The sequence below is a fragment of the Neolamprologus multifasciatus genome, chromosome 10, assembly GCF_963576455.1.
Source record: "Neolamprologus multifasciatus chromosome 10, fNeoMul1.2, whole genome shotgun sequence".
Lineage (NCBI taxonomy): Eukaryota > Metazoa > Chordata > Actinopteri > Cichliformes > Cichlidae > Neolamprologus > Neolamprologus multifasciatus.
Window position 1 is genome coordinate 7,849,688 of NC_140448.1, and position 17,577 is coordinate 7,867,264.

Sequence of the window (17,577 nt, forward strand, 5' to 3'; positions counted from 1 at the left end):
TTGAGGGGAAGATTTAGTTGTCACACCATGACATTGTCCTTACAGATATATAACACTCCAAAATAATATTTTAAAGTTCTTCGCAAAAAATGGCATTTGGCAGCCACTTGCTCTGTTTTCTGCAGAGTCTAGTTTTATTCGTATATACATATATTTTAAGGACTAGATATACCCTGGGGATTCATTAATAATAAGGGGAATCTTTTTTACTCTGCCAGGACATCAACCGACAAATGCGGCGCAGCCTTCAGACTGCACAGTCGTCCACAGCCCATAACCCGCGGATTTACAATCAACTATTGCCACATATTTCTGCACAGGGAACCCTTTCTCTGCCATCGATATATTTTCTTATAATGAGGTAAGTAAAAATAGTTACCATGCAGCACATCAACATGTCTAATTAGCACGCTATTTAAGCGTCCCGGTCTACGCTGAAAATCTGCCTTGCAAGATGGCGACGTGGTTGAGATTTCAAAGGTGAAATACGGCTAACTTAGCAAGCTAGCGACAACAACAGCAATATCTTAAACGCCACGACACTAAGCTAAAGCGTTAAAGTACCGCATATCTTAAAATGGACCTTTATTGTCGTGCACGATTTTGGCGCATTTCCGGGGATGCTCTCTGTTATAGAAATAACCCCATCCCGCCGATCAAGATAAGATACAAATTCAGTTGCGTTTATATGACAGTGTGGCGTTAAAAGACAACAATAACAACGTACAACAGCATTATTTCACCATGGATGCCTGTAGCTGAGGCCAGGGAGGTCACCACAGCTGCTGGGTTAGTGTGGAAATGATCAGAGGGACCGCTGTAAATAATTTACTTGCTAACTTTACTTAGAACTTTACCGCGATACGAAGAAAACTGATGAAAGTAGGATTTTTTTTTTAAATTCTGCAGATGTAACGACCCCAATCCGGTCGAATATTACAATTAAGACGCTGAGAACACACAGGAGCATCATTTTCGTTTAGCTGCCATATTACATTATTTTAAAGTGCGAGAGATCCAAGAAATGACTCCCATCATGGGTTTGTTTGCAAGTTACACTAACATACACTACAACTGAGAATGAGGCTATAGTCAGGCCCCTAAGAAGTAGAGTTCCAGATTGTAATGCTAAGCATACCTATGTCATTATTATTATGCTCTGCTTTTAGAAACTATCGTGTTAAGAAAGGTTTAAGTGATTTAATGCCCCGAATGAAGCACTGTAAGAGACAAGGCATTCTGGAGCCTAGGAGGTTAGCTGTTTCTTATTGAGAGGACACGTGTTAATATTTTTAAATTATTTTGAATTATATTTAGAAGTATATGACTTCCCTAGCTTTATCCTTGCGACTTTAACAAAATACTTTCCAGGTTTGGTTTGTGTGTCAGCTATGCTTGTAAATAGAAGGTCATCGCCACATGCTGCGATTCAGTTTTTTCAGAACAATAAAATGGTAATACTTCAGGCAGCTGTGGGGCTGCTCAGAACTCTTTTAGCAGTTTCTCTTATTTCATTTACCGCCAAACATTTTGACCTGTAATTGCTGAGCTGATTTGTTCTACCTGAATTTGGCTCAAAGCCAGAAGGTGCTATTGAAAATGAGGTTGAGCCTTTTATAGATTTAAGAACCACATTCACAGTGCTGGTTTTGTGGAGATGATGATGATGATGAACACATTTGTCACTGCATTTAGGGTTTACAAAGGGAGCCATGAAAGTTCTTTTTTTATTTGTTTTTATTTAAAATAAAACCCCACCAGCAATCACCAGTTGGGTAGTTACAAGTTATTTTGTTGTTTGTAGTCTTTTTCTAATTATTAAAGTAGATCTCGGCCAGGGATTGAAAGGTAAATGGCCTGTATAGCGCTTTACTAGTCCCTAAGGACCCCAAAGTGCTTTACACATCCAATCATTCACACACTGGTGATGGCAAGCTATGTTGTAGCCACAGCCACCCTGGGGAGTTGGGAGTTCGCCTTGTAATCGGAAGGTTGCCGGTTCGAGCCCCGGCTTGGACAGTCTCGGTCGTTGTGTCCTTGGGCAAGACACTTCACCCGTTGCCTACTGGTGGTGGTCAGAGGGCCCGGTGGCGCCAGTGTCCGGCAGCCTCGCCTCTGTCAGTGCGCCCCAGGGTGGCTGTGGCTACAATGTAGCTTGCCATCACTAGTGTGTGAATGGGTGGATGACTGGATATGTAAAGCGCTTTGGGGTCCTTAGGGACTAGTAAAGCGCTATATAAATACAGGCCATTTACCATTTGTTTATGGCCAGTCATATCGTGTAATCTATGATATTGGCACTGTTATCACACATGACAGATTTTCCTTGTGTCTTACAGGCCTATTGTTGGTATGTGTTGTTTTTATCCATAAATATTTAGTCAAAATACAAAATTTTGTGCATTAGTTCATTTGGAACGCACTGGAGTATCTGGGCTCTATGATTTGTTATTAGAGAGAAGACAATGCACCCTGGCTCGGTCCTGGCTCTTGTTCTTTGTACGATGCTTGACTAATTGAGGGTGACAGGATTCTGCGCAGCCAAGACAAACTCACTCATTTTCATCTGAATCCAGTTTTGTTTAAATGCAGTGGCTAAGTTGTTCATCGTGGGTACAGTTATGGGATGCTATTCTGATAGAAGAACGTGAAACAACATGAATAGAAAGTTTAAACCACCTCCGAACAGAAGTTTGTTAAAATCTGAGAAACTGTTCCCATGTAAAGGGAAATAGCCTTCAATACACAGTAGATTGTTTGTACAGAAGATACAAACCATAATAATATATTGATTAAAAATCTATGAATCTTGTGCCACGTGTAGAAAATGTCTTCACAGTTTTAAAAATAAATTGTAGAAATAAATTGACATTTAAATGCTGGTTTTCTGCAATCCGTTTATCCAGATGTTATAATCTGATTTCAGTGTAACCAAAGACATGGAGGCAGTAAATGAATAGTATGAATACACCTGTGACTCAAAGTAGCTGAAATAGACGCTCACAAATAAGTATTTTTCTTTCCCCTACAGTCAGTATTTTCACAATAAAATGTCAATAAAATTCCTTCATCAAACCACCTGTTCACCACCCTCCACCTCTCTCTTTTTTTAACAGTGATGCCTGCAGCAAGGCTGAGTCTGTTTATTTTAAACATTTTAAGTTACTAAATATTTTGCAGATTTAGGTTATTAATGTCAAATATAGAGCAGCATGGTGGAGTCATGGCTAGCACTCTCCTCACAGCAACAGGGTTCTGGGTTGGAGTCTTGTTTTGCCCTTACCTGTGTGGGTTCACTTTGCGTAAGAGTCCAAAAACATTAATTGGCAATTGGCCGGAGGTGTGAAAGTCTTTTTTTTCCTTCTTTAAAATAAATAAAAAGAATATCTAAATATTGGTGGTCTTTTTTGTTGGTGATTTTGAATCTGGGTGCATTTTTGTATGTTTGAGCTCCCTACACATTACACAGTCTAAAACAAAAGATTTAGGTTAATACAAACAGTCATGAATCAGGTTCATTGAATTATAAATAATAATGTTAGTGTTATAATTATTTTATTTTGGGGTATGTTAACTTCATTACTTACACTGGGAATGAGGTGATTTTTGATCAAAGCCAAAATTCTCCTCACAGATACTTTGTTGTTCATATAAATACGTCTTAACCAGCCTGATCACATTGGGACTGGTCTGTTCCCTAGTGCCTATGTGTTTGTGTTGCTCATTTCCAGTTCTGGTTTGTGTGATTGTTGCAGGGTTCTTGAAAAAGATTTTTATCATGCACTTAAATATTTTCAGCTTATATAATGACTTGATTAGGTTTTTTTAAGTACAGAAAAATACTTTTTTAAAAATATATACATTCATGTCTTAAATGTGACTCTTTGAAAAGTGCATGTATGTTTCTGTCTGGTGCAGGTGGTTCGTGTCTCCCAACATGGTCTAGCTAAACTCTGCATTCCGTGAAGCAGCTGCAGCCCGCTAGCACTGAGCCAGGATGTCCAGTAGCTCGGGCTACCCCCCGAGTCAGGGGAGCTTCAGCAGTGAGCAGAGCCGATACCCATCACAATCTGTCCAGTACACCTTTACCAGCAGCCGGCACCCACAGGTAAAGCCTCCTTTCTGCTTTCTTTTGTTTTGAGCGAACAGTCATGTTTGTATCCTCACCCGAGTCAACCCCTATTAGCCTTTTTGTTGTGGTGTAGAATCTCACTGACAGCTTTGACCGTGTTGCGTTAGTGTTTGCCTGTATGATAGATTTTAAGCTGTTGATGGCGATATCTGAAAGAGCAGGGGATAGATTATTTTCACTTTTCAAAAATACCACTTGTTCTGAGTTGACCAATCAGTGTCCTCCCAGGATTGAACCAGGGATCTTTTGCTTGTTGGGCTAATGCCAAAAGAAGCTACACTATGGAGCCATAGCTTTACTTCTATGAGAAATTACACTACTGTTTTCAGTAAAAACAAAATGGTGTAAAATGATTTTATTGTTGCTGAAATCAGATAATAAATACACACCATTTAGTTTTTGTAATTGTTGGATGTCAAAAATGCGATAGAATCTAAAATTTGATTAGTAGTCTAGCTTTAGCTAGTATTCCAAATGAAATCAATCTGTTCCTCTTTTTGTTAATTGTGGCTTAGGGTGCAGTATGAGTAGATATCATATCTCTTCATACTGAATTGGAACTGCACTCCTTACAAAGAAGTTTTTGTTTTTGTTTATATTATATGCGTGAATAAAAGATTGGCCAATGACAGCAGAACTTTAAAGATGTTGTTAATTGAGGCTTTGGGCTTACTTTTGAACCAGTTGATTTGAAAAGGTAATGCACATGCTCGGACTAATTTACAGCCAGATTCCATCTTTGCATGGAAAACGAGTCCAAAGTTTTTACCAAGCTCACTGTCATGTTGTTTGTGGCTTCATTTTAAGGAGCTTTATTGCTTCATTTTCAACTACAACTGAAGATGGAAGTGATTTAAAAAAACAAAACAAAACCCAAGACCAAACCCATTTTTTAATTTATTAGTGTTACATTGTTTATTTAAACCAATTAGAAATGCATCGATGCTGATTAAATTTGCTTGTAGTCTCAGTAGTGAAAAACCATGTGTGGTGGTAATTCCCGTAGCAGTATTTAACTCTAGAGCATCGTCCTTTTGCGCATTCATTTGAGAATGTTGGATGGTGTTTGGACATTTTCAGTGACACGTTTCTTAGAAGCATACTTTCACAGAAAACTCTCGATGGGACATTTCTGAGCATTCACATTGTTTGCTTAAATCTGGGACAAAATGGGAATTTAGAAATGTTTCCTGTAACTGCATTTGCTTGTTCAGGTTTGTTTGGCAGTCACACTGTGCTGATAACATTTCTGTGTTCTTTACCCCATACGGTTTTGGATAAAAGCCCCTGACTATTACAGACATTTTAATCAATGTTCTTGCCATCAACAACATTCCTTTTAGTTTGCCAGAGGAGGAGTAGTGCTGCTGGTTTCAGTAATTCCATTGTGAACTGACTAATGACACGTTTGAAAAACGAGTGGAACTGGGCCTCACTTCAGGCCAGCCCTTATTCTCTAGTACTAGGATATATATATTTTTTTTGTATATTCCTGGTAAGCTTAACAATGATGTTGTATTCTGTCCTTACTCTGACCTCTGCCCGGGGGAGGGGGGGGGGGGGTTCCAGGCTGTTTAATTGGCCTCTTGGATAACTGTGCCGCATTTATAGCTGTTTTTCTTTTTCTTTATATCTGCAATGTCCCTGTTAAATAAACCAACAAATAAAATTATGTAAGCTAACAAAATAAGCAAAGCTAATTAGCTTAATTATTTATGATTTTAATCTCTGATTGCTGGCATCGTGATTGTCTACTCAGAGTTGCAGCTGAGTGGCAGAAATGCCCATTGAGTTGCCTTTATTAGATTAAGTAGAACAGTTTTTACAGGAAATGTGATGGGTGGGGTTGCAGGCATGTGTTTATGTGTGTATGTATGCATGAGGTGAGATGCAGCACAGGTCCATGGCTAGACTCTAACTGGGGACATCGCAGTTACATGATTTTGTGCCCCTCAAAGCTTTTGACAGCGCATTGTACAGCCAGTGATGGTGCTTACATGAGCTGCTAAAGGGTAAAAAAAAAAAAAGCATTGTGCTTCAGGTTATAGTTCATGTGTAAAAGTGTGAGTGAAGCAGGCAGTGGAGGCAGCTTTACTGATTCAAAGTAAGATGTATCTGTGGCAGAGAAATGTGTCGCTTTTGTAGACACTATTTTCTAAGGATGATCCGGTTGCTGCATCTGTGAGGTGCTTATAGTTTGTTATGGTATGTGAGGTGATGTTTGTTTTGGTGTACTGATTTCCATTTTCCCTGCTTCACACTGTCAAGAACTTGAATAAGATTGAGATTTAAGAATTAATTTGCTAAGTGTTCCTCTTGCCTTTAGGATTTCACCGTCCCAGACTACCGGAATCACATGCAGGATCCACAGGGTCGCAGAAGACCGTCTTTACTGTCCGAATTCCACCCTGGAGCTGAAAGGTAGAAGCGTAAGATTCAAATACCAAGCTGCTTATTAGGCTTTATTAGGTGCTTTCTTATTTCATTTTAGGTTTTGTTCTAGAGAGGTTTTCCCTTCTTGCATCTAAAGCAGGGCGATATGGCCAAAAATATTTATCATGATATATATTTGAAAATTTGCGATAACAATATAACTGACAATATAATTGATGCGAGACAAAATACAACTTCACAACTTTACTAGCGCAAAAATCCCCCATCCATTTATTTTCACTTAAACAAGCAGCTGTTTTTTTATGTGCATTAAAGCTATATAAAAATTTAACAGTGCAAATGCAAATTCCTTGCTGGAAGTTTAACCAAAAGGCATTTCCAGTAGAAATGGGCTGACATATCCTGACCATAACCATGTATAATATCCACTGAAGTTAAAAAGAGGTGCTTTGCAACATTAAATTGCAGTGTGCCAAATAAAAAAGTCAAATACGTATTTTTCGGACACATAAGACACATTAAGCGAAACAAAGCAGTCAGATAAATCAAACTATTCAACTCATTCTTCTTGCTTCCTCCACTTCTGTACCATTGATTCATTAATGCTGTATTCTATCACAGCTGCTCTATTCCCATGTTGTTGCAGTATATTAATGACTAACATTCTATTGTGGATGGATTATCTCAGTTGTTGTCCTGACTGAAGTTTGGTCCGTTTACAGCATCCTGCCATGCAATTGCATTTGTCTCTAACCATCAGGAACCTTCACGTTAACTTTTATCGAGTGGGAAAGTGTTAGCGTTCATCCTTCAGCTCCACTGTTTATGTTATGCTAACATAGCTGTGTCGCTATCGACCACATAACACATCATTATATACCACCTAGCCCAACTTCAGTAACCTTACAAACATCACTGCTGCTTAGGTTCCTATCTTCATTTATGTTGGAAGTGATAGCAGAGCTGTACGTTTGAATTTTTTCAGAAATCTCTCAGTCAGAACATGCTACATCATGCTTAGGTAACTAGCGAAGCTAGCGAGCTAACTTCCGCTAACTTCCTGTTAACTTCTAACTCCGTTAAATGTAATAAATTCTGTTTTCATGGATGCCTGGATGTTAAACTTCATAGTTACACCTGGTAAAGCAACAATGCTGATCGTTTTATTAAAGGTGAAAGAATTTAGACAGTTTTTAACTCTCAGTGATGCTGCAGTGTTCGTTTGACTTTGGGACCTGAAATTGATGGAGTTTAGGACCCAGATTTATGAGTACGTTAGTCTAAATATGGCAATAATGACGGCCCTTGTGCATGTTCTACAAAAAAATGTGCTTTGGTGGGTATCTGATGGACAAACACCAAACCAGTTCCACATCACTGAAGTAGCACCATTTTTACAAACCAATTCTGGTTCATCCGTTTCACTGAACAATCCGCTTTCTCTCTTTTCATTCTCCGTTACCGCCATGCTTTTGTGTCCGCATGCACGTTTTACTCATATTCTATCACGATATTCCATTTTCTTATCGTTGCCTTACATTGTACCGGTATTACCGTGAACGGTATAATATGGCCCAGCCCTACTTGCATCCTCCAATTAATTTTGACAGCTAGTTGCAGTTTCTGATAAATTTGTAAATTTCTTGTTTACTTTTCTTTGTCAGGCCTCCAGAGAGGCGCCATGGTTACGAACACCAGTTTCACTCTGTCTCAGCCCAACCTGAGCATGAGGTCTTGGAGGCTAAACGCCCTCGCCTGGAGACTGTTGCTGAGGCTCATATCACCCGCACCCCTCCCACTGCGGGGGGTATTGTTCTGCCTGTGCCCCATAGTGTACAGGACAGCCTAAGAGCCACTGTGGAGGTCAAGAAGGTGGGCATCATATTTTTTATTTTGTAGGTCCTGTATTTGAACCAGTTTATCAGGCAGAAATAATTAAGCTTAAGATTGGACTAACATTTACTAATGTCAGTGTTCAGTATTCATAAAAGTTATTGTTATGAACATCTGAAAGACAAAAGATGAGGTCAGTTCTTTTCCATAATTAAGATTTCTTTATTTTGTTGGAACAAAAGTGAATATAAATGAGGACTAAAGCACAATCACTGTACAAAACAAGGCTCTCCACTATTTATAATGGCCAAATTTTAAAACATCAGCCATAGGCCCTTTATTTCGCAGTTGCTAAAGTCATGAACTTAACAACAGGTTCTTGTAGACAATAAAAAAAACTCGAGTCTGAGTAGACACTCATGGATTCTGAAAACACTTAAGACTAATGCAGTCATGACGTTTTATGAATGTTTTATTGCAGGATGGGGCTATTTTGGTAAGGTGTTGATTTGATTTGTATCCTCAGAGGATGTAATTTATAGGCCTTTGGATCTGAGCAGTGCATATTTATCTGGTCTTTGCTGATACTGTCAGGTTAGCCAGTAAGCCATGCACCAGCTCATGTTTCTCTACTGTCAGTACTTGATGTTGTTCAGCTGCGTTTTTGCTTAGTCTCTCATCCTACAATCAGAGGAACTCTGCTGTCTTGGACTGCCAGTGAAGGTTGTAGTCCTTGTTCTGCCTTGGACATCATCTGTGATCTGGAAAGGCAGAGTAGAACAAGAAATGCTCTTTCTAGCTGCTAGACAATGACAGTCAGAGTCAGTCTGTAGGAGGTGAGAACGACTGGAGAGGTAGCTGAATGGCTCAGAGCCTGCGCATAGGGAAGCATGAAACCAAACAGGTTTGTGCTGGTTAGTGGTGAATTAATTTTCAAAAATAAAATACTTGGTAAATTAAGCTCTTCTGTCATATTATTGCCAGATTGCCTACCAATAATTTGTATAAACTTATTTAACAGTTTTTTGGGGTTTTTTGCCAGGAGACTCAGTTCACTGTCAAAGTGGAGTCTTCCCCAGGAGGACCTACACTACACATGGGGGAGGAGCAGGACACCTCTCCTTCTAAACTGTCCAAGGAAGAGCTGATCCAGAGTATGGACCGTGTAGACCGAGAGATTGCTAAAGTGGAGCAGCAGATTTTCAAGTTGAAGAAAAAGCAGGTTGGTTACCCAGCTTGGCCTAACATATTTCAAACACAATGAGTGTTGTGTAAGAAAACTTGGCACAGATAATGTTTTTCTTTCTTTTTCTTTAAGAAATAAACTGAGAGACTGATATGATACAAATTTTAGAACAGCATTGAGGAAGTGCTTAAATATAAATGTTTTGTTGCTTTTATGCAACTGTATCACAGCTAAACTTCAAACTGACTTTTTATTGAAAGTGACACTGAGGATAAATACTAAGAAAAATATTCATGGGAGGGTCTCAGAAATCCGCAGATCCATGTAGTGTAAAAAGTGTTGTACTCTCAGCTCAGGGTTAAAGTAATCTACCGGAAGTCTTTCCCTTTGAGAAAAGCCTGTTCAGTATGTCTGGTGCTAAATATCAAGTTCTCTAGTGACTTGGTGATGATGAGCCCTGGAGGCTGGCTTATCTTCTCGGTGAGCTCCAAGTTGCTCATTGACCTTGAAAATTAAAGCATTCCTCAGGGCTATAAGATGCCTCTGCTGTAAATCTATAGGCTGACAGACTTGTGTCTTTCATTTTCTTGTATTTTTCCTAGAAGGCACTCTCAGAAACTACATTTCTAGATCCCTAGGTTTACTTTTTTTCTTCAGCTCAGCGTCCTATTTAGATTAGATTGTTGTTTTTTTGTTTGTTTGTTTTTTTACTTCTTGGTCGTCTTCGAACTGCTATCTCTTTTGGAATTCTACTTAATTAGATAGAAATGTTAGCTGATCAAGGCTGCAAGAGAATACCTCTCCCTTTTCCAGTATGCCTTTTCCCAAGGTTTTCAGGGATTTAATGTTTATTTGAGGTATTTCAGGAACTCCTAATCTGGTCCCTGTAACCTGGTAGTTTACATAACCTTTAGCTTGTAAACATTGACCTAGCAAACATTCAGCAGATTAGTGTGTCTGTGTTTATTAACATGGCCCCAGTTAGGGCTGTTCGATATAACGATATATATCGGATGACAATATAAAAACGTCTATTGTTTCATTTTACACTATCGTTTGTTTCGTGGTGTCGCAAAATAAACTGTTTACGGCAATATTTTTTTCATCGTTTTGATGGTCACTGTAGTGGCTATATTAATTTTTTAAAGTTCTCTCTTTCTCTTATATTTAATATAACCACACTACGGACGGATAAGTGCCTGTTTTTATGGGTTGTCGTTAGCAACAATGACGGTAACACCATCGCATGTCCGCTTGTTTATTTTCCACATAAACCTTTCACAATAAAGCTCAAGATCCTGTTGAGAATTTTCAAAATAAACAGAATCACGTGAAAAAGTATGCAGAGTATTGACGGATGAGAAGCAAAAACAGAGTCGTCAGGTGCTAAAAAATAAACCTTAGACTCAAACATTAGAACAGGCTTTCCCCGCAGCACGTCGTGTAATAAATACTCACAAAGAAAACGGCGGCCGTTACAACCTATGTCTAAAAATGTGTAGTTTCATGCATCGGTTAAAACACTCGACTCCAGGTACAAGACGCCCAGCTGGAAACACTTCACCTATCCGAGATTCACAGAATTTACAGAAAATATTACATTTTTTGTGATTTATATCGTTATCGGACGATAGATGTTTTATATCGGGATATGAGATTTTGGTCATATCGCACAGCCCTAGCCCCAGTGGCAGAAACCTTCAGCCTTATACACAAAAACGCCTGCAGGGAATAATTTGACAATACCTGCACGGTCCTCATATATGAGATGCCGGGATCAGATCACTACACTGTTTATGGATCTGTGTTTTTTCACAATCTGCTCTGTATGGTCATGCATAAATGAAATAAGTCTCTCCACTCCACATTGTTATTCTGATCTTGTGTGCCATGGGTCAAAAATTCATGTGTTCTTGTTGTCTCTTAGCAACAACTTGAAGAGGAAGCAGCAAAGCCAGTGGAGCCCGAAAAGCCAGTGACTCCTCCCCCAGTGGAGCACAAGCACCGCAGCATAGTCCAAATCATCTACGACGAAAACAGGGTTAGTCGTCTCATGCAAATACAAAGACACGCCTGCAAGTAGCATTGGTTCTTTGCTCTCTGGTCTCTGTTAGTTTATTATCTTGAATAATTGCAAACAGTGTCTGCAGAGCTGGGAGAACAACATTACTTTTTCTGTTTAAAATCGTGCCACAATAAGCTGTGAGCAAGTGTTAAAACCACCAATGACACCAGCCAACCCGTGACAGTCTCCACCCTCAAATTAAGTAATTCCTTTTGTTAGCTGATGGGTTTGGAGTTTAATTTCACTCCCACTAATCACTTTCTGTAGTATCTAAGCTGTGGTAACCAACTGATGATATCTGAATGGTTCCTGTTATTGCTGACTCTCCTTACCCCCGTTTATATGCATCATCTGTTAGAAGAAGGTGGAATATTTTGTGGTTGTAGCATTGTGTTTTGAAGTTAATGGGACTAGAAATGATGCTTCTTTTAAGTGCCGAATCTGTTTATCAAACAGAAGATGTGATTCTTTGTATCGGTTAAGAATATATTAATCTCATTCAAGGGCGGAGGTAAGCCTCATTATGTGTATTTCAGTTGAACAACAGTGCAGCAAGTGAGGATGTGTTTACAGAGGTCACTGGAGTTCATCTGTGTCAGACAGTGTTGTGGTAGGAGAGCGCTGGGACACGCCTTCCCTTCTCAGTCAACCATTAACCCTTTAGGCTGTAAAGCTGCTCAGGCTTTGCACATAGCATTTAGTCTGGCAGCTGTGGTTGTTTATCTCAGTCTACAGATGGGGGTTTGTGAAATGTGAAAATGAAGAGTTGGTATGTCCCTAATGATCTTGAAAAAGCTGACAGACTGCAGCGATTCAGGAATACTGCCTTGAATGCCCTATTATTTACACTTCAGTGGGAGTTCTCATTCTTTTATTTATTTCTTATTTTGTATTGTGAATTGCTTTTCAGGCTTTTGCAATTTCTTGCTTTTTGAATTAATTAATGGAGGAAGATTATATGTCAAGCCAATTGAATACATCTGAAATAATCAAACACGTGTCTGTTAAACATTTTTGTTTAGTCTTAAAGTCTTAAGATTATGGTTATGGCCATAGTTCAGTACTTCACTTGAGAAAGGAAAAACATTTGCCCCCTCTATTTTAACTGAACCTTCCTTTTAATGCTGTGCTGGCAAAATGTCTCAGAATCAACATAAACATCCATATCTGAAGATGGTGTGTTCCTGCTGTTTCTTTTTTAGTCTCCTGTTGTAATCTTGTTTTTTTTCTTTCCCCGATCTAGAAAAAAGCTGAAGAGGCCCATAAAATATTAGAAGGCCTTGGTCCCAAGGTTGAGCTGGTAAGTAGTTTAATGGTTAAGATTTTTGACCTTACATAAGCTTTGTTTAAGAAGTAGTGTTACAGTTTGTCTGTTGGCTAATAATTAATCCACCATCTGTTGCTGGTCTGTTGGGGGTTTTTTTCCCTCTTGTTTTTTAGCCTTTGTATAACCAGCCGTCAGACACAAAGGTGTACCATGACAACATCAAGACGTGAGTGTCCATGTTTCTTTGTTTTGTTTTTTTTTACAAATAGATTTAATAAATATCCTAAGTACAGGATCTGATGTTTGCCTTGGTATCAGTATAAAAAGCCTCTGAGCTGAGGACAGCAGTGGCTGTAATATTGACCATGGCGAGATAAACCCGCTGATAAGTCAGTCTAATCTTAATGCTGAGTCACCTCATTGAACTGGCCTACTGACACCAAGGAGAGCAAGAAAGGAAGTGAGAAAATGTGTGTATGTGCCTGCATTGGGTGTGTTTAAAGCAGGTTGCGTTGGGTTGAAGGTCGTGTCGTCTGGGACAAAACCCTTATCGCTGTGTACCTTGAGAGCAGCCCATCTGGCGCTGCTTTTATCAGGACAGGGCCCACTTTTGTGTGAATCTGCTGCACAGGTTGCACATTCAGGGTCGGCGCACTCGCTATTCTTTCCCCACCATCATGTGCAAACAGAATACTTATCAGTATTTTGTATTTGCTACACAAATAAAGTGTTTGGTAGTGTGCTGAAACAGAATTTGAGCTCATTGCGTCAATGAATTTTGTAATTTTTAAAGGTAGCAGCTAAAGGCAACTCTTGCTCTGTTGAAACTGAAGTTGTTTTTTTGTTTTTGTTTTTTGTTTTGGTAATACTTTAAAAATAGTGACTGATTTTTGGCAACTGTTCACTTTCAGAAACCAAGTCATGAGGAAGAAGCTGATTTTGTTTTTTAAGAGGAGGAACCATGCACGTAAGCAAAGGGTAAGTGTCCTTGTACATTTATTTGTGTCATTGTTATGGATACAGCTCAAATAGCATCCCGTATTTCCATGGTTAGTGTGACAGCCATAACGTATGTGACTGTCCTTAGATGACCTGAGCTGAACTTGATGTGATATAAACACATTGTGATAAAAAAAATTTAGCCATCTTGATTATTGGGGTCTTCTCTGTATTATTGCAGGATCTTTACGTTAAAATATTAACCGCCTTGAGGCGACAGTTGGTGTGAGTTGGCGCTATCTACATGAAAAAGAATTGAATTGAATCTTGAAGCAATACATGCCACGAATAACAAAACATTTATTCTGGTTTTAAAGTTTGTATCAGAACATCAGACAGTTTTACGGGGTCCATTTTATTAGACTGACTAATAAATGCTGAACCTTGGTGAACATTTAATTTAAATATGTTTTAATAGTTTTCTTTAAAAGAAACTCTTGTAATTATGTGTAGTTAAATATAGAAGGTTACAGTGAAGCAAATTAACATTTTATCTTACTCATGAAAGTTTAATTATTGAGACTTCGATTTGGACAAAGTTTAAAAAGGGTACCGTATTTTCCGCACTATAAGGCGCACTTAAAATCCTTTAATTTTCTCAAAAATCAGCAGTGCACCTTATAATCTGGTGTGCCTCATCTATGAATTCTGGCTGTGTTTACTGACCTCGAACCGATTTTATGTGGTACACAGCGCTCAAAAATCTGTCAAAAAATGTTTTAGTAGGACTTTGCTAAGCTACAAAGCCGCACCGCTTGATGGATTGTCTGAGCGTTATGGCTACCGTAGTCAGGAGCCTCACGACTCATAGTAATCTGGGTCCAAAAATTCGTCCGCATTAGGTCCCAAAGTCAAACGAACACTGTGTAAATTCTTTCATCTTTAATAAAAATGATCAGTGTTGCTGCTTTACCAGGTGTAACAATTAAGTTTAACATCCAGGCATCCATGAAAACAGAATTTATTAAATTTAACGGAGTTAGAAGTTAGCAGGAAGTTAGCAGAAAGTTAGCTCGCTAGTTTCGCTAGTTACCTAAACATGATATACAATGTTCTGAGAGATTTCTGGGCAAAAATAAAACGTACAGCCCTGCTATCACTTCCAACATAAATGAAGACAGAAAACTACACAGCAGTAACGTTTGTAGGGTTACTGAAGTCGGACTAGCTGGTATATAATGCTGTGCTAGTGATCGCTAGCGACACAGCTATGTTAGCATAACAAAGCATAACACAATGGGCCCAAAACTCCGTCCGCTTCAGGTCCCAAAGTCAAACTGTGGCATCACTGAGAGTTAAAAACTCTAAATTCTTTCGTCTTTAATAAAATGATTAGCGTAGCTGCTTTACCAGGTGTAACAATTAAGTTTAATATCCAGCTAGCGACACAGCTATGTTAGCATAACAAAGCATAACACAGTGAAGAATGAACGCTAACTTTTTTCCACTTGATTTTTTTGACAAATGCAATCGCATGGAAAATTGCTATAAATGGACCAAACTTCAGTAGGGGAGAACAACTGAGATAATCCAGCCTAGGGCTGTGCGATATGACAAAAATCTCATATCCCGATATAAGACATTTATCGTCCTGACAACGATATAAATCACAAAAATGTAATATTTTCTGTAAATTCTGTGAATCTCAGGGAACTCGACTTGCGTTTAGTTTTCCAGCTGGGTGTCCTTTACCTGGATTCGAGTGTTTTAACTGATGCATGAAACTATACATTTTTAGACATAAGTTGTAACGGCCACCATTTTCTTTCAAAGTTTAAGTCTAAGGTTTATTTTTTAGCACCTGACGGCTCTTTTTTTTGCTTCTCATCCGTAAACTTTCTGCATACTCTTTCATGTGATTCAGTTTATTCTGAAAAGTCTCAACAGGATCTTGAGCTTTATTGTGAAAGGTTTACATGGAAAACAAACAAGCGGACAGCGGAGCCAGGCGATGGTTTTACCGTCATTGTTGCTAACGACAACACGTAAAAACAGGCACTTGTCCGTCCATAGTGTGGTTATATTAAATATAAGAGAAAGAGAGACTTTAAGAAATTAATATAGCCGCTACAGTGACCGTCAAAACGATGAAAAATATGGCTGTAAACAGTTTGGTTTACGACACCACGAAACAAACGATAGCGTAATAGGAAACGATAGACGTTTTTATATCGTCATCCGATATATATCGAACAGCCCTAATCCAGCCACAATATGAGGTTAGTCATAGGGGTGGGTGATATAAATGATATACGATAGAAACTATATAAATGTGGCCAACGATAGAGCTTTTGACTATACCGCTTTATCGCGTTAGCGCATGTTAATGATGTCATCTAGCTGCGCCTGTTTTGGTCGAAAGCATCGCAGCGGCTACAACAATTATCATCAAATTATGCCGGGCGACAGTCATAGCAAAGAGATGAAGCACTTTTGAAATATGGGAAAAGCCAAAAACTGCGCTTCCTCCACTTCTGTAACATTGATTCATTAATGTTGAATTCTCTTGCAGCTGTTCTATTCCCATGTTGTTGCAGTATATTAATAACTATCAATTCAATTCAATTCAATTTTATTTATATAGCGCCAAATCACAACAAAAGTCGCCTCAAGGCGCTTCATAGATACAGAGAAAAACCCAACAATCATATGACCTTGTATTGTGGATGAATAAATCTCAGTTGTTCTCCTGACTGAAGTTTGGCCCGTGTATAGCATCCTGCTATGCGATTGCATTTGTTCATACAGAATCCCTCACGTTAACTTTTATCGAGTGGAAAAAAAGTTGGCGTTCATCCTCCAGCTTCACTGTGCTAATGTTATACTAACATAGCTGTGTCGCTAGCAATCACGTAGCACAACATTATATACCAGGTAGTCGAACTTCAGTAACCCTACAAACGCCACTGCTGTTTAGTTTCCTGTCTTCATTTATGTTGGAAATGGTAGCAGAGCTGTACGTTTTAATTAGTTTCAAAAATCTCTCAGTCAGAACATGGTATGTCATGTTTAGGTGGAAACTAGGGGACGGCGTTTTCAATTCAATTCAATTCAATTTTATTTATATAGCGCCAAATCACAACAAAAGTCGCCTCAAGGCGCTTCATAGATACAGAGAAAAACCCAAAAATCATATGACCCCCTATGAGCAAGCACTTTGGCGACAGTGGGAAGGAAAAACTCCCTTTTAACAGGAAGAAACCTCCGGCAGAACCAGGCTCAGGGAGGGGCGGCCATCTGCTGCGACCGGTTGGGGTGAGAGAAGGAAGACAGGATAAAAGACATGCTGTGGAAGAGAGACAGAGGTTAATAACAGATATGATTCAACACAGAGAGGTCTGTTAATACATAGAGAGCGAGAAAGGTGACTGGAAAGGAAAAACTCAATGCATCATGGGAATCCCCCGGCAGCCTACATCTATTGCAGCATAACTAAGGGAGGATTCAGGGTCACCTGGTCCAGCCCTAACTATATGCTTTAGCAAAAAGGAAAGTTTTAAGCCTAATCTTAAAAGTAGAGATAGTGTCTGTCTCCCGAATCCAAACTGGAAGCTGGTTACACAGATGAGGGGCCCGAAAACTGAAGGCTCTCCCTCCCATTCTACTTTTAAATACTCTAGGAACAACAAGTAGGCCTGCAGAGCGAGAGCGGAGTGCTCTAATAGGGTGATATGGTACCACAAGGTCATTAAGATAAGATG

At 39.1% G+C, this 17,577-nt stretch overlaps 1 protein-coding gene across 8 annotated transcripts in view; it reads left to right on the forward strand.

Moving 5' to 3' along the window:
* The first annotated feature begins 210 nt into the window (after window positions 1–210).
* The window catches only part of ncor1 (nuclear receptor corepressor 1), a 65,435-nt gene continuing 48,068 nt past the window's right edge, over window positions 211–17,577 (forward strand). For 4 of the 8 annotated variants that reach the window (XM_085175552.1, XM_085175556.1, XM_085175553.1 and 1 more), the window contains exons 1-9: window positions 211–361; window positions 3,919–4,108; window positions 6,459–6,553; window positions 8,191–8,398; window positions 9,402–9,581; window positions 11,473–11,586; window positions 12,854–12,910; window positions 13,051–13,103; window positions 13,789–13,855. In XM_085175552.1, coding sequence (XP_085031678.1) covers window positions 3,998–4,108; window positions 6,459–6,553; window positions 8,191–8,398; window positions 9,402–9,581; window positions 11,473–11,586; window positions 12,854–12,910; window positions 13,051–13,103; window positions 13,789–13,855 — 885 coding nt within the window. In that variant the 5' untranslated portion in view covers window positions 211–361; window positions 3,919–3,997. Of the gene's footprint in view, window positions 362–3,918; window positions 4,109–6,458; window positions 6,554–8,190; window positions 8,399–8,426; window positions 9,264–9,401; window positions 9,582–11,472; window positions 11,587–12,853; window positions 12,911–13,050; window positions 13,104–13,788; window positions 13,856–17,577 lie in introns of those variants that run through there. The other 4 variants (XM_085175551.1, XM_085175555.1, XM_085175554.1 and 1 more) reach the window with 2 other exon arrangements.